Source organism: Eriocheir sinensis, chromosome 8, assembly GCF_024679095.1.
Source record: "Eriocheir sinensis breed Jianghai 21 chromosome 8, ASM2467909v1, whole genome shotgun sequence".
NCBI classification, from domain to species: domain Eukaryota; kingdom Metazoa; phylum Arthropoda; class Malacostraca; order Decapoda; family Varunidae; genus Eriocheir; species Eriocheir sinensis.
The window spans coordinates 21,659,524-21,683,464 of record NC_066516.1 but is presented as its reverse complement, the minus strand read 5'-3'; the positions used below and the strand labels follow the sequence as shown (position 1 = coordinate 21,683,464).

General features: G+C 53.9%; 1 protein-coding gene across 3 annotated transcripts in view; it reads left to right on the top strand.

Annotated features, from left to right (window-relative positions):
- Positions 1–23,941, top strand: part of LOC126995681 (nuclear hormone receptor E75-like) — a 94,664-nt gene that overhangs the window by 35,805 nt on the left and 34,918 nt on the right. The window contains exon 1 of one of the 3 annotated variants that reach the window (XM_050855453.1): positions 21,919–22,178. The exons of the other annotated variants lie outside the window; for them this stretch is intronic. Within the exon in view, the coding sequence (XP_050711410.1) occupies positions 22,079–22,178 (100 nt within the window). The 5' untranslated portion in view covers positions 21,919–22,078. Of the gene's footprint in view, positions 1–21,918; positions 22,179–23,941 lie in introns of those variants that run through there. 3 annotated transcript variants of the gene reach the window in all.

Sequence of the window (23,941 nt, the reverse complement as noted above, 5' to 3'; positions counted from 1 at the left end):
CCCTTCCTCCGCCAGACCCATCATCACCAACACAACAGCGACGCCCCGACACATCCATGAACAAAAAGTCGCCTCGTTAATGACAAACACACCGCCGCCATCAGGGTCTGGCATCCATTGAAAGTGGCGCTTGTGCCATTACCTGTGGTGGCGGCGGCGGCGGCGGCGGCGGCGGCGGCAGGCCCAAGCAGCGGCGGCAGTGGTCGTCAGGGTGTCCGCGTCGGCCCCTCCGTCACCGTTACATCGCTCTAGTGTCTTTGCACTCCCGAGGGAGAGCAAGGCAGCGGCGGGGGGGTTCGCCCTCCATTCGTCCTCTACCTGCCCTCTGCACTCCCTCATCGTCTCTTTGTGCGTCGCCAGGCTGCCTCTAATACACGATTTCTTCGGCTGCTCTACTTGGACGATCTCCAGCTGGCCAAAAATTGTGGCTGTTGCATCAGCGGTGCCATTGAGGCGGAGGAACGCGGTTTCCAGCCCGCCCGCCCATTGTGCTGTCCACTCCACTTGCTGCCTCACCCGGGAAAAAAAGTGGAAATGTGGGGAAAAATTGTCACAAGTTACACAATGATGAATATGATGTTCTTTCCCACCTCGGCGGCTACACAGCGAGGTGCTTACTTTTTTTTGTGAGCCGCAGCACGAGCATGACCTCAGACCCACGAGGAACCCGTCCAGGCATGCCGGGGCATTGCGGTGCCTGGGCCAAGGGCCACCTCGGACCGGCCCTGGAAAGTTATGATAATAGACACATGAGATTCGTTAGTGTTCGCTGTTTCTCTTTGCGTTTGTTATCTTGACCCCCAGAGAGGTGAGGAAAAGTGGGAGGAGGAGGATGAGGAGGAAGAGGAGGAGGAGAGCCATGGGAGAGAGAGGCTGAGGGCGAGGAACAAAGGCGGAGATGCACTGACCGTAACCAGAGCAGCAGGAGGACCAAGCTCCGGCCGGCGCGACGGAGGACAACTTGGTGAGCGGGTCAGCGGCTCGGCGAGGCTGCTGTGGTTACTCGGTGCGGGAAGGGAAAGAGGAAGGTAACTGTTCCGAACTTGGGGAGGCGTATCTGAGTGGCGAGGACAAGAAGGCAGAGGCACCGTCAGGGAGGAAGGAGGGGAGCACCGGAAGGAGGAGGAGGAGGAGGATGAACCGGCGTCTCCGCTACAAAAGACGAGTGTCAACAACCTAGGAACGAGGCGCATCAAAATCCTCGCCATAATTGCCCAGGAATACCGGTAAGCGAGTCTTGCCCTCTCAGCCGCACTTCCGGTCTGGGCAAGTCACGGACGCTATGGGCCGCAAGAAGCATGCGGTGCCGCGCTGGCCGAGGCGTCATGCCGGGCACATGGGGGCTGCAGGGGGGCAGGCACGGCACGGCAAACCCAGTGCATTGCTGAGAGATAGATATATAGAGAGATAGATAGAGAGATAGATAGAGAGATAGATAGAGAGATAGATAGATAGATAGATAGAGAGATAGATAGATAGAGAGATAGATAGAGAGAGAGAGATAGATAGAGAGAGAGAGATAGAGAGAGAGAGAGAGAGAGAGAGAGAGAGAGAGAGAGAGAGAGAGAGAGAGAGAGAGAGAGAGAGAGAGAGAGAGAGAGAGGAAAAAAAAAACGCGGCGGCGCCACGCTCTTTCCAACGCGGAAACGGAGGAGGAAAATTACCTGTGGGCCCCACCTCGCGTTCCCACCTGCTTGCTGCCGCTGCTTCATCTCGTACCGTTATCCTTTTTTAAACGTTATTGAGGACATCCTGTGTGGCATACGGCCGCCGCAGCTGTGGTCGGCGGGGCTCGCCCACGCCGCGGCAGGTGGGGCGTGCCTGGCCGTGCCTCAGGTCACTTAGAGGCTTCCTGCCGCCGTGCTGGACCAGGGTCCGGCCATCCAGGGGGTGAGGGCATGGGGGGCAGGGGAAGGCGGTCCTTCAAATGCAGTGGCTTCATGCAGGCAATGTCAAGGCCTCGGGTACGCAACACCCGGGCCGCCATGCATGCAGGGCGGCGGCGGCGGCAGCGGTGGAGAGAGGGTACTGACGCGCCGGTATGAACCACAATAAAAGTTAATTTCAGACTCCTTTATGGCCGGACAGTGTATGTGAATAGTGGGGGAGGGAAGGCGAGGAGGAATTTTGGGGTAAGGGTTGTTAAAAGTCATATAACGGGAGAGGAAGTCGGGTATTAGGCCCCGTGTCCTTCACTCCTCCGAGGTGCCCTTAGCGGAACACCCGCGATGCCCGGCCAGGCGCGATAACCCTAATATCACCCTCTCCTCACCTGTCACACACACACACACACACACACACACACACACACACACACACACACACACACACATCCCAGCCTGTTCACCGTAGCCAGTCACTCACACCGCCTCCCCACAACCTCCCCCCCCTCTACACACCCACGCCTTCCCCATCGGCGTGGTCACCGTTTTCCTGACCGCAGCTCCTCCTACGGGAGATAAAGGTCTTGTGTACATCTTCACGGTCACCTCTAATCACTGCCTCTTATTGTCTCACAGAAAATGAACGGACGGTAAATATAATAGCGAGCTCCAGTGCGTCGCGGCCTCCTTTTATTACCTTTTCTCCGTCAGCTCCTCTCTCTCCCGCTCTCTTCCTCTCCTTAACTGGTTCCCTCCGCCCCTGCCTTCACCTTCACATCTCCTTCCCTCCCTCTCCTTCCTCCTCCTCCCTCCACGCGCCTCGGCATCTCATTCAAGATCATAAACCTGCCAATTCACAGCCTTTCCAGCCGACCCTCCACCCACACCTGCAGCGGCCCTCCAAGCACACCTGTCCCGGCGCCGTACCCACCCCTACCTCGTCCCCCTTCCTCCCTCTCCCTACACACGACTATTGTTTTCGACCGCTCACATTCGCCGCCACGACTCCACCCACCCCTGCATATCCCGTCAACCCTTTCATGTTTCCTTTTAGCTCCTCCACCAAAGCGAGTCCCGCCCCTCCACCCATAGTACCCGTGCCACCCCCTCCACCACACCTGTCCTGCCCCCCGCTACACCTGTCACCTCGGCGCACCTGTCTTGCCCGTGTACCCTGGTCGTATGGCACCGCGCGGCCGCCTGCATTCCTTCCCCGGGGCACGCCGTCCCACGCTGAGCCTCAAGATAGCAGTTCCCAGGTATACCGAGTCTGCGGTCTGGCCTGGAAGGTGCCCCGGGGCGCCCCTGGAGCACCCGTCACCCCCACCTGGAGTAATGCCCTCACGCGGGAGTCCCATCGGAGCCGGGAACTCTGGTGTCCGAATCCTTCAGCAGCAACCGACTCCGCCGCCGCGCACGGGTTAGAGTCCTACCGCTTTGGTGGCTCCCTCCTTCAGGTGGCCTCTAGGGTAGCCTGAGGAAGGGCGCGGGGACGTAGAGGCCTCACGATAAGCCAGGGCGAGGGGCGAAGGTACGGGAGGAGAGGACGAGTACGGGTGGGAAGGCGGCGACAAGCATGACTGCCAACTAACGGGTTGCTCAAGTTACTGACCGCCGCCCCACCACCTCCAACACCGCCCCCCCCCTCCTCTTGCTCTTCCTCCTCCTCCTTCTCCTCCTGCTCCTCCTCCTCCCAGGAAAATGTCGATGTGCCCCTGGGAAAGCTTCCACCTCCACTCCACTCCTGTTTTCCAGGCACACATGGGCTCCTCGTTTTCTGTTAGCTTGACCTCCACTTCTTCTTCTTCGTCTTCTTTCTTTTCCTTCTTTCTGCGCCTCTTCCTCCTCCTCCTCCTCCTCCTCCTACCCCGTCTTTCTTTGCTCATCCTCCTTTTTCCGTTCCTTCCTCTGGTCTTTCATTTTCCTCCTCCGTTCCTCCTCCTGTCTTCCATTTCCTCCTCCGTTTCTCCTCCTGTCTTCCATTTCCTCCTCCGTTCCTCCTCCTGGTCTTCCATTTCCTCCTCCGTTTCTCCTCCTGTCTTCCATTTCCTCCTCCGTTTCTCCTCATGTCTTCCATTTCCTCCTCCGTTTCTCCTCCTGTCTTCCATTTCCTCCTCCGTTTCTCCTCCTGGTCTTCCATTTCCTCCTCCGTTCCTCCTCCTGGTCTTCCATTTTCCTCCTCCGTTCCTCCTCCTGTCTTCCATTCCCTCCTCCGTTCCTCCTCCTGGTCTTCCATTTTCCTCCTCCGTTCCTCCTCCTGTCTTCCATTTCCTCCTCCGTTCCTCCTCCTGTCTTCCATTCCCTCCTCCGTTCCTCCTCCTGTCTTCCATTCCCTCCTCCGTTCCTCCTCCTGTCTTCCATTTCCTCCGTTCCTCCTCCTGTCTTCCATATCCTCCTCCGTTCCTCCTCCTGTCTTCCATATCCTCCTCCGTTCCTCCTCCTGTCTTCCATTTCCTCCTCCGTTCCTCCTCCTGTCTTCCATTTCCTCCTCCGTTCCTCCTCCTGTCTTCCATTTCCTCCGTTCCTCCTCCTGGTCTTCCATTTCCTCCTCCGTTCCTCCTCCTGTTTTCCATTTCCTCCTCCGTTCCTCCTCCTGTCTTCCATTTCCTCCTCCGTTCCTCCTCCTGTCTTCCATATCCTCCTCCGTTCCTCCTCCTGGTCTTCCATTTTCCTCCTCCGTTCCTCCTCCTGTCTTCCATTTCCTCCTCCGTTCCTCCTCCTGTCTTCCATTTCCTCCTCCGTTCCTCCTCCTGGTCTTCATTTTCCTCCTCCGTTCCTCCTCCTGTCTTCCATTTCCTCCTCCGTTCCTCCTCCTGTCTTCCATTTCCTCCTCCGTTCCTCCTCCTGTCTTCCATTTCCTCCTCCGTTCCTCCTCCTGTCTTCCATTTCCTCCTCCGTTCCTCCTCCTGTCTTCCATTTCCTCCTCCGTTCCTCCTCCTGTCTTCCATTTCCTCCTCCGTTCCTCCTCCTGTCTTCCATTCCCTCCTCCGTTCCTCCTCCTGTCTTCCATTTCCTCCTCCGTTCCTCCTCCTGTCTTCCATTTCCTCCTCCGTTTCTCCTCCTGGTCTTCCTTTTTCCTCTTCCCTTTCTTCTTCCTTCTCATCATTATCATTCCAATCATCATCATTAGTATCATCACCATCTTTATTACTTATCATCTTAGCATACCACCACCACCACCACCACCACCACCACCAACAACAACAACAACAGGAGAATAACAATGATCAACCTCGCATCACCCTCGGAACCCACAACCGAGAAACACACTTTATTTACTTTTCATTTCAAGGCGAAACGAGGGAAGGAGGGAAGGAGGAGGGAGGTCACCGGAGGAAAGTGAGGGGGAGCGGGTGGAGGAAAGTAGAGGGGTGGGAGGGACGGGAAGTGGAGGCGCCTTAGCATGGTAATTTGTGAAAGAAAGTGGAAGAAAGTGGTCCGAGAGAGAGAGAGAGAGAGAGAGAGAGAGAGAGAGAGAGAGAGAGAGAGAGAGAGAGAGAGAGAGAGAGAGAGAGAGAGAGAGAGAGAGAGAGAGAGAGAACATTAAGAACAGAAGAACAAGAAGGAAGGCAAACGAAAAGGGAAGGAATGAAAAAAAGAGGAGACGAGAGAAGCAAAAAAAAAAAAAAAAAAAAAGGAGAAAAGAGGAACAGAGAGAGAGAGAGAGAGAGAGAGAGAGAGAGAGAGAGAGAGAGAGAGAGAGAGAGAGAGAGAGAGAGAGAGAGAGAGAGAGAGAGAGAGAGAGAGAGAGAGAGAGAGAGAGAGAGAGAGAGAGAGAGAGAGAGAGAGAAGAAGAAAAGTGAAAAGAAGAGCAAAGAAGAGGAGCCAGAGAAGAGCCACCACCAAACCCGGAAGACAGGAGTGGTGGTGGTGGTGGTGGAGGTGGTGGTGGTGGTCCTTCTCACCTGTCAAGTTCATTACCCTACACGCTACACGGCACAGGTGTTCAGGCTACTGTTGTGGTTAATGGCCCGCCGGCAGGAGCCTCTATGGGCCTGCGGGCGGCGTGGTGGTGGCGGTGGTGGTGGTGGTTGTGGATGTTCAGGTAGTGTTGTCTGGTGCCTGGTTGGGGGGATGGAGTCTGGTGGGGAAGTGCCTGATGTGAGGGGAAGTGAATAGTCTGGTGGTGATGTGGGGTGATGATGGTTGTCGGTAATGATGGTTGTCGGATGGCGGGGATGATTGTGGTGGAGGTGATGGTGGATGTAATGATAGAGATGATGGTGGTGGGGAGGGTGGTGGTGGTGGTGGTGGTAAGCAACAGTATCTCCAGCCGAGAGTTTGACGGAGGGAGGAAGGGAGTGTCTGGGTGAGTGGGGGGGAGGAGGGGGACTAGCTAGCTGGGTGGTGACACTGACGAAGGAGAAACTGTACAAGGAGGGCGGTCTGAGGAGCGGAGTGACGGGCTGTCTAGGGCGTCACTCCTTCCTTACTGTGGCGGGCAGAGGAAAGGGAAAAATAATGAGGAAACGTGCTACCGAAGGAGGGATGAAGATGATGACTCGTCGGCAGCCATGATACAAGAAGCCTAGCGGAGGAAGGAAGGGTTATATGAACGAGGAGGAAGGGAAGGAGAAAGAAGCGGGGGAGTTTAGGCAAATTTCTCGTGTTTTTATTTTACCTTTCTCATTTTTCCTCGTCTTCCCGCATTCTCAGCAGGAGGGGACTCAATGTATGCCTGCCTGCTTTAACTGCTTGAGAGGGAGTGATGGGAGGAAAGGAGGGACGAACGGGAGATGAGAGGGAGGGATGCTTGGTAGCGAGTTAACCTTGATGCTGTGTTGCCTGCTTGTGTTAATGTGTGTCTGGGGGGGAGGGGGAGGGGAGGGGGATTCTGCATGCTGCGCCTCGTGTGTAGCAAGCTGTCAATCCTTCGGGCAGTGACTCCTATATGCTAAGATTAATACTCGGTGTTTTTCTGGTACATTTTTAAACCAGCGTCAATAACTCGCTTGAAGCCCCTTCAAGCGAGTTATTGACGCTGGTTTAAAAATGTACCAGAAAAATAAGCTTGCATGTTTACGTGTGTGTGTGTGTGTGTGTGTGCTCGCAAAGCTACAAACACACCACACAAGTCACTGGGAACACGCTGTAGCCTGCCGCCGCCTGCCCCTAAAGACTAAATGTCGCTGCCTCCCTTATAAAGAACACTCCATTACAACTGTCACCGAGGCGCCCAGCATGACCACGGGGAGAGAGAGAGAGAGAGAGAGAGAGAGAGAGAGAGAGAGAGAGAGAGAGAGAGAGAGAGAGAGAGAGAGAGAGAGAGAGAGAGAGAGAGAGAGAGAGAGAGAGAGGGTTGAGGGAAAGGCCAAATGAGTGGAGTTATCGATAAGAACACCTGGAATCCTCATCCTAACGAGAAAGACTACACAGGTAAGCGTAATTAAGAAGCCTGAAGAGCGTCCCGTTGGAAAGAAGCGGAGGCAGGAGGAAAGGATGGCGGGAGGCAGGCAGGCAGTTAGGAGGGAGGAAGGGGGGAAAGGAGGCAGGGAGGGCAGGAGGGAAGGAGAGAGCTGTAAGTCCTTCCGGGTTCACGATACATTGCTGCGGTGGAGGAAAGTGGGAAGGATGGAGGGAAGGGGAGGGAGGAAGAAAGAACCACGAGAGAGAAGGAGGAAGGGAGGGAAGGAGGGAGGAGGAAGGTAGGAAGGGGGGGCCTTCTCATGGGAAAGAGGCGAAAGGGACAGGAAAGGGAGTACCTAAAATGGAAAAGGGTGAACTTGGAAAATAGCTGTAGAGTAGGAGGAGGAGGAGGAGGAGAAGGAGGAGGAGGAGGAGGAGGAGAAGGAGGAGGATGAGGTGGTGGTGGTAAGGAAGAAAGGTACACTTGAGCCCTGGAGGAAGAAAGAAGGAGGTAGAAGGCTATTATGGGAGAAGGTGAAGGAAAGGCAAAGGACTCCTACCCCCTCCTTCCCCCCTCCCCCTTTACTACACAACCTTAGCCTCTCTCAGACACACCCTCCTCTTCTTTTATTATATTAACTATCCCTTTCTTCTATCCAGCCTCCTCACCCGCACGAGTCGCCTGTCTCTTGCGATTCCCTTCAACGACATCCATCTAGATCGTACTTAACTCTCTATCAATTTCTACCCAGGATGTTCACTCTTCTTTTTTTTTTTTTTTAGTCTGCTAATCTCAAGCACACCCATCTTCATCCTTCTACTAAACTTTCTATCCCTTTCCATCAGGTTTTCTCCCTTTTTTTAGTGTTTTCTCTGTTTCCGTCAGCTTCAAATACATCTACCTACCTGTCTTCATCTACCTATCTATCTATGACTGTCTATCTATCTATCTCTACCTGCGATCCATATCCACACATCAAAAATTATGGTAGAAAATGAAGGTACAAATATTAGGGGAAAAAAAACACGGCGAGGGTTGTAAATTAAACATCCGCCAACTCAAATGTCAATAGTAAAGATTTGGACTACTTATTTGATCTTATTTTTCCTCTTTCTCTTCCTCCTCCTCTTTCCCTCTCCATCTCTTCATCCATTAATCGTTTTCTTTTTCATTCTCGTCTTCATCTTCCTCTTCGTCTTCATCTTCTTCCCTTCGGCTTCTTCCTCGTTCTCGTTTTTCTTTATTTTCATCCTCATCCTCTTTATTTTGCTCTCTTCCTCTTCCTCGTCCTTCTTCTTCCTCCTTCTCCTCATTCTGTAATTCGTTTTCTTCCTCTTCCTTGTCCTCCTTCTGTTCCTCTTCATCGTTCTATTCTTCTTTCTTGTCCTCCTTCCTCCTCTTCCCTCTTCTCCTCCTCCTCCTTCTCTTAATCGCCTTTTCCTCTTTCCCTCTCTTCCTTGTTTTCGTCCTTCTGCCTCCTTTTCCTCCACTTCCCACTCTTCCTCGTTCTTCTCTCCTCCTCCTCCTCGTTTTCCTCCGGTGCTGAGTGACTGGCGGACAGGTGGGGGCGGGTCACGTGACTGCTCTGCGTGCATACTTGTGAAGGGGCTCAATTTACTCGTCCTCAGCCAGGTAGACCAACACGCCTCCGCCTCACCTGTTGACAAGACCAACACCAAGAGAGAGAGAGAGAGAGAAAAGGAGAGGGAGAGAGAGAGCGTATATATAGGTAGGTAGGTATGTGTGGGTGGGTTGTAAAAGGAAAATAAATATTGACGGACTGAAAGGTGGAAGTTCAGCGGGAAGTGAAGGTCGCGGTGGAGTTCAGGTTAAGGCAGGTCGAGGGGGAGGGATGGGGGGTTAAAGGGGGGGGGGCGGTGGTGCGTGGGCGGCGCGGCTAGGCAGGTTGATGTGAGGGACCCGAACCAAAGCGAACCCAGGTGAAGGACGGCCCGATTTGAAGGGCGAGCAGGTTTACCGGAGGAGGAGGAGGAGGAAGATGAAGAGGAGGAGAAGGAGGAGGAGGAGGAGGAGGAGGAAGAAGAGAAGATTGGAGGAGAGGTTAAGGTCATAGAAGAGAACCTGTGTGTGTGTGTGTGTGTGTGTGTGTGTGAGAGTGTGAGAGAGAGAGAGAGAGAGAGAGAGAGAGAGAGAGAGAGAGAGAGAGAGAGAGAGAGAGAGAGAGAGAGAGAGAGAGAGAGAGAGAGAGAGAGAGAGAGAGAGAGAGAGAGAGAGAGAGAGAGAGAGAGAGAGAGAGAGAGAGAGAGAGAGAGAGAGAGAGAGAGAGGTGGCCTTAGCAACTCCATCAGACCCAGGGACTCTCAAAGGAAGGAAGGGAGGAAGGAAGGAAGGAAGGGGACGCCACACAGAGGGCAGGAGGAGGCGGCCGCCCATACAAGCGTCGACACTCCACGTTTTTGCCGGTCCGGGGGCGTGGCGGCCGCGAAGGAGAACTCAACCACTTTTTTTGCGAGGCGATGTAAAACAGGATGAGTGTTGGTTGCCGCGAGGGAGGGAGAGGAAGAGAGAGAAGCAGGGCAGTAAGAGGAGGAAGATAAGACTGGGGAGGAGTAGGAAGATGAGATGGAGGAGGAGGAGGAGGAGGACGAAGAAAAAGAGAAGGGATAAGACGTGTTAGAAAAAGCGAAAGGAAGAAATGAAAGGTAAAAAAACGAGAGATTGCGTAGCGGAGAAGAAAAAAAAACAGCTTTGGTCAGTGCTTTTGTCCCTGGAAAGACCGCACATTGTTAGCGTGTGTGTGTGTGTGTGTGTGTGTGTGTGTGTGTGTGTGTGTGTGTGTGTGTGTCGCAAGCGCCCACATAAAGAAGGAAAGGGAGGGAAAAAAAAGTGCGTATATGGACGTGGTGAGGGAAGGGAGTGGCCGCGAATAGCAGGTTACGGAAGAGCTGGGCGTTGAGGGGCGGTCAGGGAGGAGAAGGAGGGGGGGGAGGAGGGGGGCACCTGGACTGGCCAAGCGTGATTGATGTGGCTCTTCAGGTGGCCGGCGTGGATGTGGCTCCTCCAGCTTCCTCCTTCCCCCCTTCGATCCTCCTCCACCCCATCCCCCTAAGTGCCTGCTGCCTGCCTGCCCACTTGGTGTTACGGGATGTCCACTCTTTACCTGTCCCCACGTGGCTGTGTGTATGTGTGTGTGTGTGTGTGTGTGTGGTGTTACCGGGGCAGCAGCACCGGCGTATAGCAGTGAGCGGCGCGTCACTCCCTAACCCCTGCCTGACCTCTATTTGGCTGACCTTCCGCCTCTCGGTGAAGGTCATACGCAGGGCTCGTAGATTAGGGTAGCGTGGGCATCCGTAGGCCTCAGCAGGCGGCGGGCGGCGGGCGGGCTGGCTGGGGGGCGTGGCGGCGGCGGTGATGGAGGAGAGGGTGGGATGACATAGCGGTGGGAGGCTGTGGGGTTCTTTACTTATCAATACATTGTCGTGAGTTTATTCTGTCTCTTTTTCATATTCGTACACACACACACACACACACACACACACACACACACACACACACACACACACACACACACACACACACACACACACACCATGCTCTGTGTCGCGGTACTTTTCCAGGTGACGCCCTCATTGTTTCCTCGCCAGCCACGTATGTGAAGGGTTAAAAGGTTATTTACACCTGTGCCATCCCTCTCTCCGCCCCCCTCGTCCCCCTCCGCCCCCCGCCCTGTCACAAGTGTTTACCGTCAGCCGGCTCCCCTTCATCAATTAGCCGTCCCCTCCAAGATCTGCTGAACAACATTGGCGGGCCGCATTCAGCCTATTGCAGGTTCTCGTTTACGTGCCGCTTTGTTCCGTGCCGTGCGGCGTACCTGGTAACCCGGGTGCCGGGTGCCGGGCCCCCGTTTCCTGTCACTTCCCCAACGACAGCACGTGATGGTGGCCGGTGAGGTTCCCGGAGCCACACGAGGCACTTTCACTCATGTGTCTCGGGTGGTGCACGGCGTAGGTGCGAGAGTTAAGGGGGGCAGCGGCTCGTGCAGTTGTGGAGGCAGCACACGTGTGGCCCTGTGGCACACACCTGGTGCCAGCACACGGTTGTTCTGCCGGGTTCATGAACTTCACAGGTGCCAAAGCTATTACAGCTCATATGAGGCGAAGCACCGCGTGCAGCAGCGGCACCGCAGCGGCAGGAGAAACAACAGTCAAACAAAACCGAGCCAGAGCGATCGGTATGGCACGACCTTAAGACTACCAGCCGACCCTGGCGAAGGGAGGTGTGGGTCACAGGGAACGAACCCGAGAAGAGAAGGTAGAGAATGAGAAAGAAGGGGAGCAAGAGGGGGAACGGGAGGAGGAGGAGGTGATGGAGGGTGAGCCTTAGGCCTCTCCGCCGCCACACTGACACGCACCAGAAAAAAAGTGAAAAAAATCCATAGCGAGAGGAGCACGATCACGGGGAGAGGCCGAGGCTTGCGAGACGCCCCTGTACCTGACGACCTCCGCGGCGGGCTACCTCATGCCACCCAGCAGGAGGCGACGGCCGAGGGACGAGGCACGGCCAGTCCAGGAATAGCTCAGCGGCAGGGCCATTCTGAGGAAGACTTGGAACTAAGACGCCAGTACACGATATTGATGGTTCCTGCCCGACGGCCACCTCATAGAGCAGGGCAACACACACACACACACACACACACACACACACACACACACACACACAGAACACACACAGAACACAGAAGACCAAAAACAAAACATATGAAGCTAAAAATAAAGAAAAAGTGATACGCATGGAAGTGATAACGAAGAGTAGGTAGGTAGGTGGGCGGAGTGCGGGGGAGGAGGAGGAGGAAGAGGCGGAGAAGAAGGAGAACCAGGAAGGAGGAACAGAGAAGGAAGAGGAGAAGAACTGGGGCGTGTTTGGGGGGCGGGGGTTGAGGGAGGAAGAGAAGCAACAGCAGGCGTCCAACGGCGGCCAACCAACATGTTACGCGTCCCTCGAGTCTTCGCACGAGAGGCTCCGAGGCGCATTAAGTCTCCTCTCACACTCCAGCTATTGAGGTCAGGCCAAGGAAGGTGACCGAGGCGCCGCGAGTTTACAGTTCAACCTTGGAGAGTGAGAAGACGAAGAGGCAGGCGGTGACGGAGGGAGAGAAGAGAGGGAGAGAGGGGGGGAGAAAGTAGACAGAAGGAAGGTAGGGGAGCTGGAAGGAGTGAATTGTGGGAAGAGGAGGAGGAGGAGGAGGAGGAGGAGGAGGAGGAGGGGGAGTGAACTGGAGTGTGAAGAGTGATTGGAGTTTGCGGTGAAGTGCGTTGAATATTTTGTTTCCTTTCTATCATGACCGTGACTCGGCGGTGTTATTGTGTAATGTTTTGTTCGTTTATTTTATTTTGGCTTCATCTGGGTTACAACGTCTCCCCCTCCGTCTCTCCCTCCCTCCCGCCTTTCCTCTCTCTTTCTCTCTCTCTCTCTCTCCGTCATCTTCAGGTCACTGGTGATGAAGGTGACCCGGAGGAGTGTGTGTGTGTCTGTGTGTGTGCGTGTGTTTTCGAGGAGGTGAGGCGGGAGTGGTTGGGTGAGAGTACAGTATAACCTGACGACAACAACAACAGGTAGGCACTGGGGGGGGGAGGGGGGGCAGGTGGGGGGCACTCTTCACGTACCTAGCAGGGCCACGTCACCTCCCATGGCACCTGCAGACTCCCAACACCTTTTACCCCTTTGGCCTCATTTTCCTCCAGTGTCATGTTCGTAACCTCCAGCAGGCATCTCTCTGTTTCTGCCTGCGTCCCCTTCCTGCTGCCTTCCCTCAACCTCCTATCTCGTAATTCCTCTCAACCGCTATCCCGTTTTTTCCTTCCTCCTTCTTTCCGCCCTCTCCTCTGATCTCCCTCCATCTCTTTCTCCATCAGCTGCTCCTCGTAACTCTCCTTTATCTCCTTCTCTCTATACATTTCTCAACACCTCCTGCTCCTCCTCCTCCTTGCCACCACCCCCTCCTTTCTTCCTGTGCCTCATTTCATCAAGCTTCTCCCTTTCCTCTTCCTCGTCTTCCCTCTCCTAAGCCTCCCTCCCTTTCCTTCCCGCAAATTTCACCCATTCAGAAAGGGAAGTAATAGCGAGGAGTGTCACTGAGCCCTCTCCGTGGACTCATTACGCCATTACGTGGGTCGTGGGGGAAGATTTGTGGGCCGAGAGCACGAGCTTGCCCGCGGGGAGGAAGGATTATCATGGGCATCAAAAAACATAATTGGGAAAATGAGCCAATTGTCACGTTAACGAAGAAACAGAGACCCGAGGCACAGGGCGGTTTTTTACGGCCACATATTCACAAGTAGCCAATTACTGTTTAGTGGCGAGTCCTTTCGTCGAGGCGGCGCTGCGTCTCTGACTTTATGTTCTCGTCCCGATGTTCTTGTTCTCCAGTTATCACCTGCCCCTGTCTCTGAGAAGCAAGGCGGTGATCAGGTGCGGCAGGATAGATCACCGCGCCCGTGCGACGTGTAGGCCTATCACGGAGTGTGGGCGACGGGGGTGAAGGGGGGGAGGAAGCTGGGGGGACGGAACGGAGACGCACTTGACGGTAAACGCTGATGTGGATAATGATGATGATAGGGAGGAAGGGCGGAGAGAATAAGGAGGAGCAGATGAGGAGGAAAGAGACGCTGGCGACATAGGAAAGGGAAGAAGAGAGGGTGGGAGGGAGGGAAGAAGCGACAGAGGGGGAGAGGGGGATGGAGGAGTGGGAAGTTGCAAGGCGGAGGCGCGGTATAGTGTAATAAACTTTCCATTTATGACACTCAGAATTGACGATCTTCGTATGTATGAACACGCTTATCCGTCTTCTGAGAGGTCTCTCCTCACACTTTTAAACAGTGAGGTCGGGGGCGCCGTGCCCACGTACACAGGGTCGCCGTGAGGGGCAGAAGGCCCCGCCGGAGCGAGGCGACAACTGCGGCAGAGGTGGATGATCGGAGGTGACCGAAGGTTTGCTCACCTCCGTGTTCCCCCCCTCCGTTCTTCTCCTTCTTCCTCTCTCCTCCCCTCCGCTCTCTCTCCCACCCCCGCCCCCTCCGCTGCCTCCACCGAGTGTCTCGCCGAAGCCAAATCGGCGTCGCATGTCCTCTCGAGGGCCCTCATCGGCTTCAGGATGCAAAGAAAAAACAAGACAACAACATGAAGGTGAGGGCGCGAGCTCTTTAGGGCAGCGGCAGCGGCAGGACGACTCCGGTGTTTGGGCCACAAGATTAGCCAAGCGGCGGGGCGGCGAAGGCACGCGGAAGCGAGCGTCTTACCTTCGCCACACACTCCAGCCTCCCTGTGTGTTTGGTGCCGTGCAGGGCGGCTCCAGGCAGCCCTTTGTGCTCGCGGGCCACGCCTCGGCCACATACATTACATTCAGAAATGTAAACAGCGAGGCTTAGCGAGCCAGCGTCTCCAAGAAATGCGTTGTTCCCACGACCTTCGGAAAGGGAAGTTTGCTCAGCGAGGGTTGCGTCCCGGCCCGGGCCCGGCCACTTGTCCATCACACGCCATGGCGTGGGGCACCGCGACGCTCCCCATCACTTCCAAGATTCCCCTTCACTCCCCATCACTTTCTCTCCTCTCCCCTTTCTTCTCCCCAGCTTCCTACCAGACACTTACACCTACACATATGACTCTCAGCTCCACCAAGAACCTTCAACAATACATTGCTTGCCGCGGCCATGATGCCCCGTCGAAACTTAATACTTAATAAAGGTACACGAAGGGCGCCGAGCCATGGCCCAGGAGTGGCGACACATCCCCGTCAGGACGACGCGGCCTAAGACTTGGCCTTTGGCTTGGTTTCTACCAGCTCATTCCTTCTTTCTCTTGGCAGTACAAAGCTGCCCTCCTGTGCAAAGTTACTGTAAAAGGCGTGATGGCAAGGAATAATGCTAATGACGGAGGGAAGAGGAAAGAGAGAGTCTCATGGAGAGTGAACGCATACAACCCAACCACCACCGTCGCCGCCGCCGCCGCCGTGCACGTAAAAATCAGGAAGTGGAGAGTGAGTGAATGGCAGAAACTAGAGTGCGGTTTATTTGGAACTTGAGAGCGCGGTTGAAGTTGGGGTAATGGGGGATGGGGGGCTGGTGGGGAGGTAATAGGTTGGGAGGGGTTGTGGTTGGGGGCTGGGGAGAGAAGGAGGGAGGGAGGGAGGAGGAAAGGGAAGTGGAGGGAGGAGGAGGAGCGAGTGAGAGCGACGCCTGGTGGCCTAGAGTGACGAACACGCTGACTTAGAGGTCAATGTTACGTGTAGCCTCGGGACGCGCTGCGAACTTCCCCGCCCACTGCTCCTCCCTTGCCTCCTCCTCCTCCTCCTCCTCCTCCTCCTCCTCCTCCTTCTCCAGCTTTTCCTATTCCTCCGTCGCAACTCTCCTTCCTTCTACGTCTTCTTCCTCCTTCGCCGTTCTTTCACACGTGCCTTGCAAGGTGTTGTGGCCTACACTGCTCCACGCGCCCTGCTCGTCCCTCTGACGTACCCCGTCGCCATGGCTCCACTGCCTCCACTTTCAAGTGTTGCCTGAGAGAGGAGGGGTAGGTGAGGGGAAGGGCGGAGGGGGTGGCCCTGGGATAGGTTCTTCCTCCCTGAGCTGTGGTGTATTCCCCCAACGCCCACACTCCAAATAGGTAGGAGGAAAAGTACTCCCTCAGGGCGCCGGGATGCAAAAACAATAATGATACACTGATATATATGATATGAAAAGTACGAATTTCATACTCGGGTCGGCGTCCTCCTGTTCTGGAGTAAGGGAGAGAGAGGGAGGAGGAGGTGGGGAGAGAGGGGGCGGGCGGCAAGCAGCAGCAGGTGCCCCGGCACGGCCACCTGACCAGCCGAGCACGCAGCACGCACTCTCTCCCGTCCCCTTCACAGGACGCCCTTTGGTGGCTGCGTCGCTGAGCTCCTTACGATTATCATTGGTCAGCTGACATTACAGATAGGTGTCCTGGGTCACGTGGAGGCTCCCTTAGGGCACCAGCTCACCCTTCGCCCTCCGAGAAGCAATGGTGGGGCCGTCTTGACCTCCGGCGTGTCAAGGTTCAGGATGCAGGGAATGACCGGCGGGGCGATGCGCAGCGGGACACAGAGCGCAGGGACAGGAGGCTTTGTCTAGCATCCTGCAAACTCGTTCCTGCCGCGAGGGCTCCTCGACCCCTGCAGTGGCGGCCCAGGTGCTGAGGCGTTAAGGCTGTGGCCTGCACCTGTCCCTCCTCCTCCTTCTCTTCCTCCTCTTGTTTGTTTGTCAGTATTCGTGTGTCTGTCTCATTGTCTGGCGCTATATAATGTGTGTCTTCTGAGTTCTCTCCCCATCCTCGTCCTTTCTCTTTCCTTGCTACTTTCTCTCTCTCTCCCACTCTTTATCTATCTGTATCTTTATATCTATATCTATCTATCTATCTATATCTATCCATCTATCTATCTCTCAAAGTCGAGCAGAAGGCTAGTACATTGTTAGGCCACTGGTTCCTCCGGTCGTGGGTAGACTCTCAATTCGAGACATTAAGGACGAGAGAGTTTTCTGCTGTTGTTTTCCTCCTGACACTGGACGTTCATGGGAAGCGGGGAGGAGGAGGCCGAGGAGAGGAAAGAGGATGTAGAATAAGGAGGAGGAGGAGGAGGGAGAGGAGGAGTAAGAGGAGAAGGAACAACAAGAAGAGGAGGTTATGTGGTGTTGTCACAATTATGCGTAACGACGACTCAGCATCCAATGAGCAAGACTCCGCGATGGAAGACCTTGCCGGCGTTCAGTGACCCGGCTGACCCAGGGCATCCAGGTCACGGGGGGAAGGGGGAAGGGGGGAAGGAGGAAGGGGGCTGTTGCTTTATAATGGTGACGTCAGCATGTCAGCCTCAGGAGCAGTAGTTGGCCCTGACTGTCTGTGGGTTGTTGACTTCTCCTCCTCCTCCTCCTCCTCCTCCTCCTCCTCCTCCTCCTCCTCCTCTTCCTCCTCCACTCCCCTCATTCCCTTCAGCTCAAAGCCCCAAGCGTCTAAGGTTTCTCCCAAGAAGGGGCCTATAATGCACTCACACACACACACACACACACACACACACACACACACACGGCCTTGATGCATACAATGGTCAAATATCTGTTAAAAAAAAAAAACGCATCGCCATTGGAAATTCCTGCGCACGAAAGTTAATCGCGCAGAGGGTGATGACACGAAGAGGGGGGTGGGGGTGGGGGGGCGAGGGGGTAGGGGGGTAAGAGGTGCGGGCAGGTGTTTAAAGGAGGTAAGAGGGTTCAGAGGAGCGAGGGGGGGGGCGACATATCAGAGGGCCATGGGAGGGGGGGGGGTCGAGGAGGGGGCAGAGTATAAGGTTTGGGGCGCCCGGTGGTAGAGAGACATCCTCAGAAAAAATGATTAAGGAAAGTTATGGGCAAAATGCATTCCTCTTCGTTGTCGGCTTCCATGCACGCAAACACACACACACACACACACACACACACACACACACACACTGAAACTGGAAGTGAAATGGGAAAATTGGGGTAAGCAGAAGCGAGAGTAAGAGGCGGAGGAGACAGAGGGAAGTGAAATGGGGAAGTGAAATAGGGAAATTGGGGTAAGCAGGAGGGAAGTGAAATGGGGAAGTGAAATGGGAAAATTGGGGTAAGCAGGAGCGAGAGTAAGAGGCGGAGGAGACAGAGGGAAGTGAAATGGGGAAGTGAAATGGGGAAGTGAAATGGGGAAATTGGGGTAAGGAGGAGCGAGAGTAAGAGGCTGAGGAGACAGAGGCGGGAAGAAGCGATATAGAAGGCATGCACACACATCGTCAGCAGTGAGTGTGTTCCCCGCGACGCCCTCCTCCTCCTCCCGCGGCCGGCTGACGAAGTGCCGCTGACGCAAGACCGGATATATCGACTTCGGTGCCAAGGTTGCAGTGGCTCCCTTCTCCCTCTCGCTGGCTCTCCTGCGGGCCGGGGGACTGACCTGTAAGCGGGTCACGGAGGAAAGTGAAGGGTCGCCTGGGACGTGTGGTGTCACTGACCGGACATGACCTCGGAAGGGGAAGGGGAATGGGAAAGGAAGGGAAGGCAGGATAAAGTCAGGTCACGAAGATGAGAGTGTGTGTGGGAAAGGAAGAGTGAGGGAGGGAGATTGAAAGGCTATGTGAAAGAGAGAGGGAGAGGGAGAGAGGGAGAGAGTTCGAGAGTGAGGGTGAAAGGCAGGTTAAAAGAAAGGGACGGACGGGAGATCGAGAGAGAGAGAGAGGGAGGGTCAGTGTGCAAGGAAAGTCTAGTAGTAGTAGTAGTAGTAGTAGTAGTAGTAGTAGTGTTTTTGGTGCTCTTAATGTTTAGTGAATTAAAGTATACACCACCACCATCACCACTACACCACCACCATCACCATCACCACCACCACCACCACCACCACCACAAATAGCAACGCCTCCAGCAACAGCGACAGCAGGAGAAGTAGGTAAACAGCAAATGCGATGATGATAATGAAAATAATGATAACAATAAAAAATAAAAACAAGAACAGCAGAACATCACACAAAAAATAACAATAAAATGAAAACAAAATAGATACGTAATTGGATAGATAAAATAAAAACAATAAAAAATAGTGATGAAATAAGATAAATGAATGAAAAAATGGAATAAAATGAAGAAATACGATGCCACAAATAAATAAATAAATAAATATATAAATAAAATAAATAAGATAAATAAATAAATGTAAAAAAATAAGATAAATAAATAAAAAAATGGAATAAAATGAAGAAATACGATGCCACAAATAAATAAATAAATAAATATATAAATAAAATAAATAAGAGAAATAAATAAATGTAAAAAAATAAGATAAATAAAAAAAATGGAATAAAATCAAGAAATACGGTGCAAAAAATATATAAATAAGTCTCGCACAACGTAACACAGCCGGCCAATTCACTTTCCTATCTCCGGCTGCAAATCGTTCTTCTTTTACTTTTCCATTATTTGTCTTTTTGCGCGCCGACCAAGCTGCGAGGAGCGTTCACCCACCGCCACTTTCTCATCTCGCGCTGTCACTAAAAATGAAAACATGTAGATACGATAAAAAAAATAACCAACCTACAGAGAGACAGAGAAAAGTTAGTGAGAGAGAGAGTAGGGGGAAAAGGGAGGGAGCGTTGAGGAAAGGAAAGGAAGAGGGAAGGAAGGAGGGAGGGAGAGAAGGAGAGTGAAAGGGAGAGGCGGTGAGGTTGGAGGGTTCAGGGGAGAGAAGAGTGAAAGTCAGGTAAGGAATAACAACAACAACAACCCAAGAGAAACAGGTGATTACAGGTAGGCAGTCCCAGGTGGAGGGGGAGGAATATAGGGAGGAAGGAAAGTTTAAAGGGAAAGTGAAGGCAAGTGAGGAGCAAGAAGAAGAGGAGGAGGAGGAGGAGGAGGAAGACGGTGAGGCTGAGTGAAAGGAAGAGAGAGAGAAAATCAGACGAGAGAGTGAAAGCTGCTTAAAAAAGGAAAAAAAAAATGAATTAGCGTCCACAATGGAAATCTTGCTCCCTTATTTGTGTTTTTTTCTCTCGATGAGAATATAAATGTTCTCTTTTGCCTGTGTGTGTGTGTGTGTGTGTGTGTGTGTGTGTGTGTGTGTGTGTGTGTGTGTGTGTGTGTGTGTGTGTGTGTGTGTGTGTGTGTGTGTTGTTACGTCTCTCTCTCTCTCTCTCTCTCTCTCTCTCTCTCTCTCTCAGGATAAAGGCATTCACTCGTATGTTTCCGTGTTTTTTGTTTGTTTGTTTGTTTGTTTGTTGTTTATCTCACCTAGACAAGGATGTCCGCCCTATCTATTTTTTGTTTGTTTGGGAGGGCAAGTGAAGGGGCGGGAAGAAGGGAAGAAGGGAGGGAGGGAGGGAGGGAGGGAGGTTAAAGGGAAAGATGAGAGAGGAGGGGGGGAGGAGGAAAGGGAACGGGGAAATGGAGGAAGTGGAGACAGGAAGGAAAAAAAATATTTATAAAAAGTAAAAACTGACCCTGTGACTGACCTACACTTTGTCTGTTTGCTGTTGGTGGGTGATGGACAAGTTTGCAGTGACGTGAGGGTGACTGTCTGTCCGTCTGTCTGTCTGTTAGTGTGTTTGTCCACCCTTATCTCTACGTTTTTGTTGTTTTCATATTCCAAGTTTGCAGTGGCGTGAAGATATCTGTCTACCTGTCTGTCTGTTAGTCTGTTTGTCCAACCTTTTATCCCTACGTTTTTGTTGTCCTCATTGCCTCTGTTTGACGCTCACCTGTCTAATTAAGCGATCCAGGTGAGTGGGGAGGGGTGGGGGGACGAATCCTACCTGTGCTGTAGTAATTGTAGGTGAAAGATCCTACCTGTGATGTGTTAATTAGTCAATCCTTACAGAGGAGCACAGGAAGGGGCGCGGGATGGGGTAAGGGCGGGGGAGTGCGTGTTAGGGTTGGTGACACAGCGGCACTCCGGAAGTGGGGGGGGAGGTGCCACGTTGAGGGGGAGGCGCAGTGGTGTGGGGGGAAGGTGAGGGTGATGGGACGCAGATCCTATACGGCGGCGTGATGTGTGGGTGTGGGAGTGAGGGTGAGAAGTGATGGTAATGATGATGATGATTACAAGGAGGAGGACGAGGAGGAGGAGGAGGAGGAGGAGGAGGAGGAGGAGGAGGAGGAGGAGGATGTAAACGGCAGCGACTTTCTGTCACGGATGCCTAACTATAAATGGTCGACGTAATGAAAAGACAATTATAATTAAGGCGAGTCAAACATAGAGGCGTTCCTGGATCGTCTTGTTTCACGGGGAAGAAGGGAAGAGAAAGAAGGGAAAGAAGAATTTAGAAAAAAAGAGATTTAGAAGAAGAAGTAAAACAAGAAATATAAGTGAAAATAGAAATAATAGATGAAGTTGTAGTACCAGAAGCTCAAATAAAAAAAAATGTCTGAAAGGGTCGGAGGAGGAGATGGATGGTTAAAATAGTAGGCGCGGCAACAATGACCATAATGACGGGTCTTTAGTAATGAATCTGGAATAGAAGGCTGAATGAGGAATCAGGGGCAGGGGGCGGATGGAGCTGGGGGAGGAGAGCGAGGGGGAAGGAGGTGGCCTGCTGCCCTAGCCCCTCAGCCCCTCGCTCCTCCTCGTAGTCGCGGAAAGGGAAACCAACGGGGGGATCCAGAGCCAGAGGGACATAAGCGCCCCGCCTGGCCCTCCTCCCCATGGGCGGCGGCAGGGCGTGGACGTGCGGGAGTGTCGTCCGTGTGCGTCGCGGGGCCCCGCTCGTTCACTGAAATCTCCGTCGAGGTGGGTGAACCTATAGGTAACTGCCATCCAGTCGACCGTAGAGGCGACGCTGCCTCGGTTTGAAACACAAGAATCGCCTCTCACTGTAGCCACGTTGATCTGTCATGAGCTCGTAAGGTTGACATCAGTAAGGAAAAGCTAGGAATTGTGGGACTTAGCAACGTAGCACTAACTGAGTCAAGGTCCGGGCGATGAACCCTCGTTGACCGTGAACCAATCAGCGATCGGCTGCGCTACGCTCGATGTCTCTCATTGGCTGGAGAGTTTGACGTTGTATTGACGCCCTTATCTCGTCCGTGCACAAGATCGAAAGTAGAGTACGAGGGTCAAGGCTCCGCGGCGGGCCTGTGATGCAGGGAAGGAGGGAAGGTGTTCTCATATTATAACTTTCACTGTGAACATGCGTGGTGTGCCGTGCGTGGTGGCGCTGGTCGTGAATGAGGAAGGCTGAACAGGAGTGCATCACCGTGACACTCAAGACGCACCAAACAGCGAGGGTGACAGTGCCTGGCCCTTGAGTGCCTCTCACTGGGCTCGACAGATACTTTGTCGTGCTGAGGCTGTTATGTTCCGCTCATAGGCAGCGTGAGCACCGTCAGTGATCATGATAATAACTGAGAAGGACCTACAGATGCTGCACTCCATGCCGCCGCCGCCCCCGGGGGAGCCGCTCCTTCCTAGGAGAGAGGACGACCTCATGCTGGGTGAGTCCAGGGCCGTCACGCCCTCCAGGTCGCAGCGGCAGCGCTCAAGAATTTCTAATAACAGAAAAAGATTGATCATATACATGTCCAGCAAAGCTACCAAATTACAGTTTCTGTAGCGTGTGCTGAGAGCGTGCAAACACTAGCTGTAGAAATATTAGCTGTCAGCAGTCTCGGTGGCCGGGCTCGGGCCTGTCGCAGCAAAGACCACCGACGGAAGGTAAACTGTTGATAGTATTATTTTACTGCCGCGTCATAATCTGCTTTGTTCTAGCGTCCACCCGTCGTATCAGCGAGACACCTCCAATTTGTTTACGTCGCATGTATTCTGTTATTAATTTTCATGCGTTGTTCGGACACGCCCGACTGCCGAGGCGAGGCAGCGAATCTCACGGGACGGTCTCGTTGCCGGTCGAGTATTACAGCAGCGCGAAGTCACGGGGCTTCCAGGGAGTGCGGTGCCTCCTGAGACACTCGAGGCCTAATCCCTCAGCCTTCCCAGCACCGGCAGGGCCGGGATGAGGCTGCCTTGTCACGTTAACATGAACTCCGCGGGTTGTCTCTGCCGTATTTGTTACCAATGCTACAAACATTCCGTTGGCAGCTCCAACATTAGCAGAACAACAATAAATGTAATTCCCTTGTAGATGTCACCTGCACCATTTAGAGGGAATCCCTCCTCGCCGCCTCTCTTAAAGCCTCCGATTATTAAGGCTTAAGGCGCCTCGGTATCGCGATCCCCAGGTACTGCCGGCGGTGCTGCTGCCCTCGCTCATGACTCTACGGCCCCTGAAACATAGCGAGCCCGGACGCACGCGCTTTAGCGTGAAAAGGATGTACAGCGTGGCAAAGAGGCAGCTTACCCTCTCAAAAGCCAATTAGCCGCAGCTCAGAATTGCAAAGAACACCTGTTAACACACCTGAACGTCGACGACTCGCTAGTCGGCGGCAGGGACTTAGGGCGGACAGGCTTCCCTAACGCCGGCAGAGCAGAACGCGGGGAGCGGCGGGCCACTCGGGTAGTTGGGGAGCATCTTTAGGGCGTAGCTTCGGGTGTGTGGCGGTCACGCTCAACCTGCCTGGCCGAGAAGCCTCCCTCAGCCCCTACACGCTCATATCCTGTGAGGGAAGGCAGGGAAGGCGTGGCAGGCAAGTGGTGGAGAAGGTGGCTCTTTATGGGCCCAGCACCAACACCCCCGTCACCACCACCACCACCAGTACATACCAGACCCACCACAGAGGCGGGGAGGGGGAGAAACAACGAAAGAGAAATACATCTAATGTATTTCAGAGTTGGTGGAGGAGGAAGAAGGCGGATCGTCCCTATGGCACAGGTGGCTGACCTTGCCCCGGGGGTTTTAAACAAGGGGTCCTATTTCCAGCGTGGACCGATGGGGCTGGGGGTCCCTGCTTGCGTGGCCAGGTAGGCGGGCAGGTAAGAGGTAGGCAGGGGGTTGGTGGGTTGATAGGTCGGCAGGTAGGTAGGTATGTACCTTTCTTGCGGCTGCGTCATCTCACTCATAATGCTTCATCACCACTCAGCCCACGCCGCCGCGGCCGCATGCGAGGCGTGGCGACGCTGCGAGGCGCATCGTCGGCCAAACCTTCCCGAGAGGCTGAGGCGCGGCGTGGCGCAACTAGCGAAGGGTTGATTGTACCGGGCGTCGGGGCGCGCCGGGCCAGACGACGTGTTTCTATTCAACACAACATTCCTCCTCAATCTCTGCAGCATCCCCTCGGGGCGCACCTGCCTTCGTCACCTG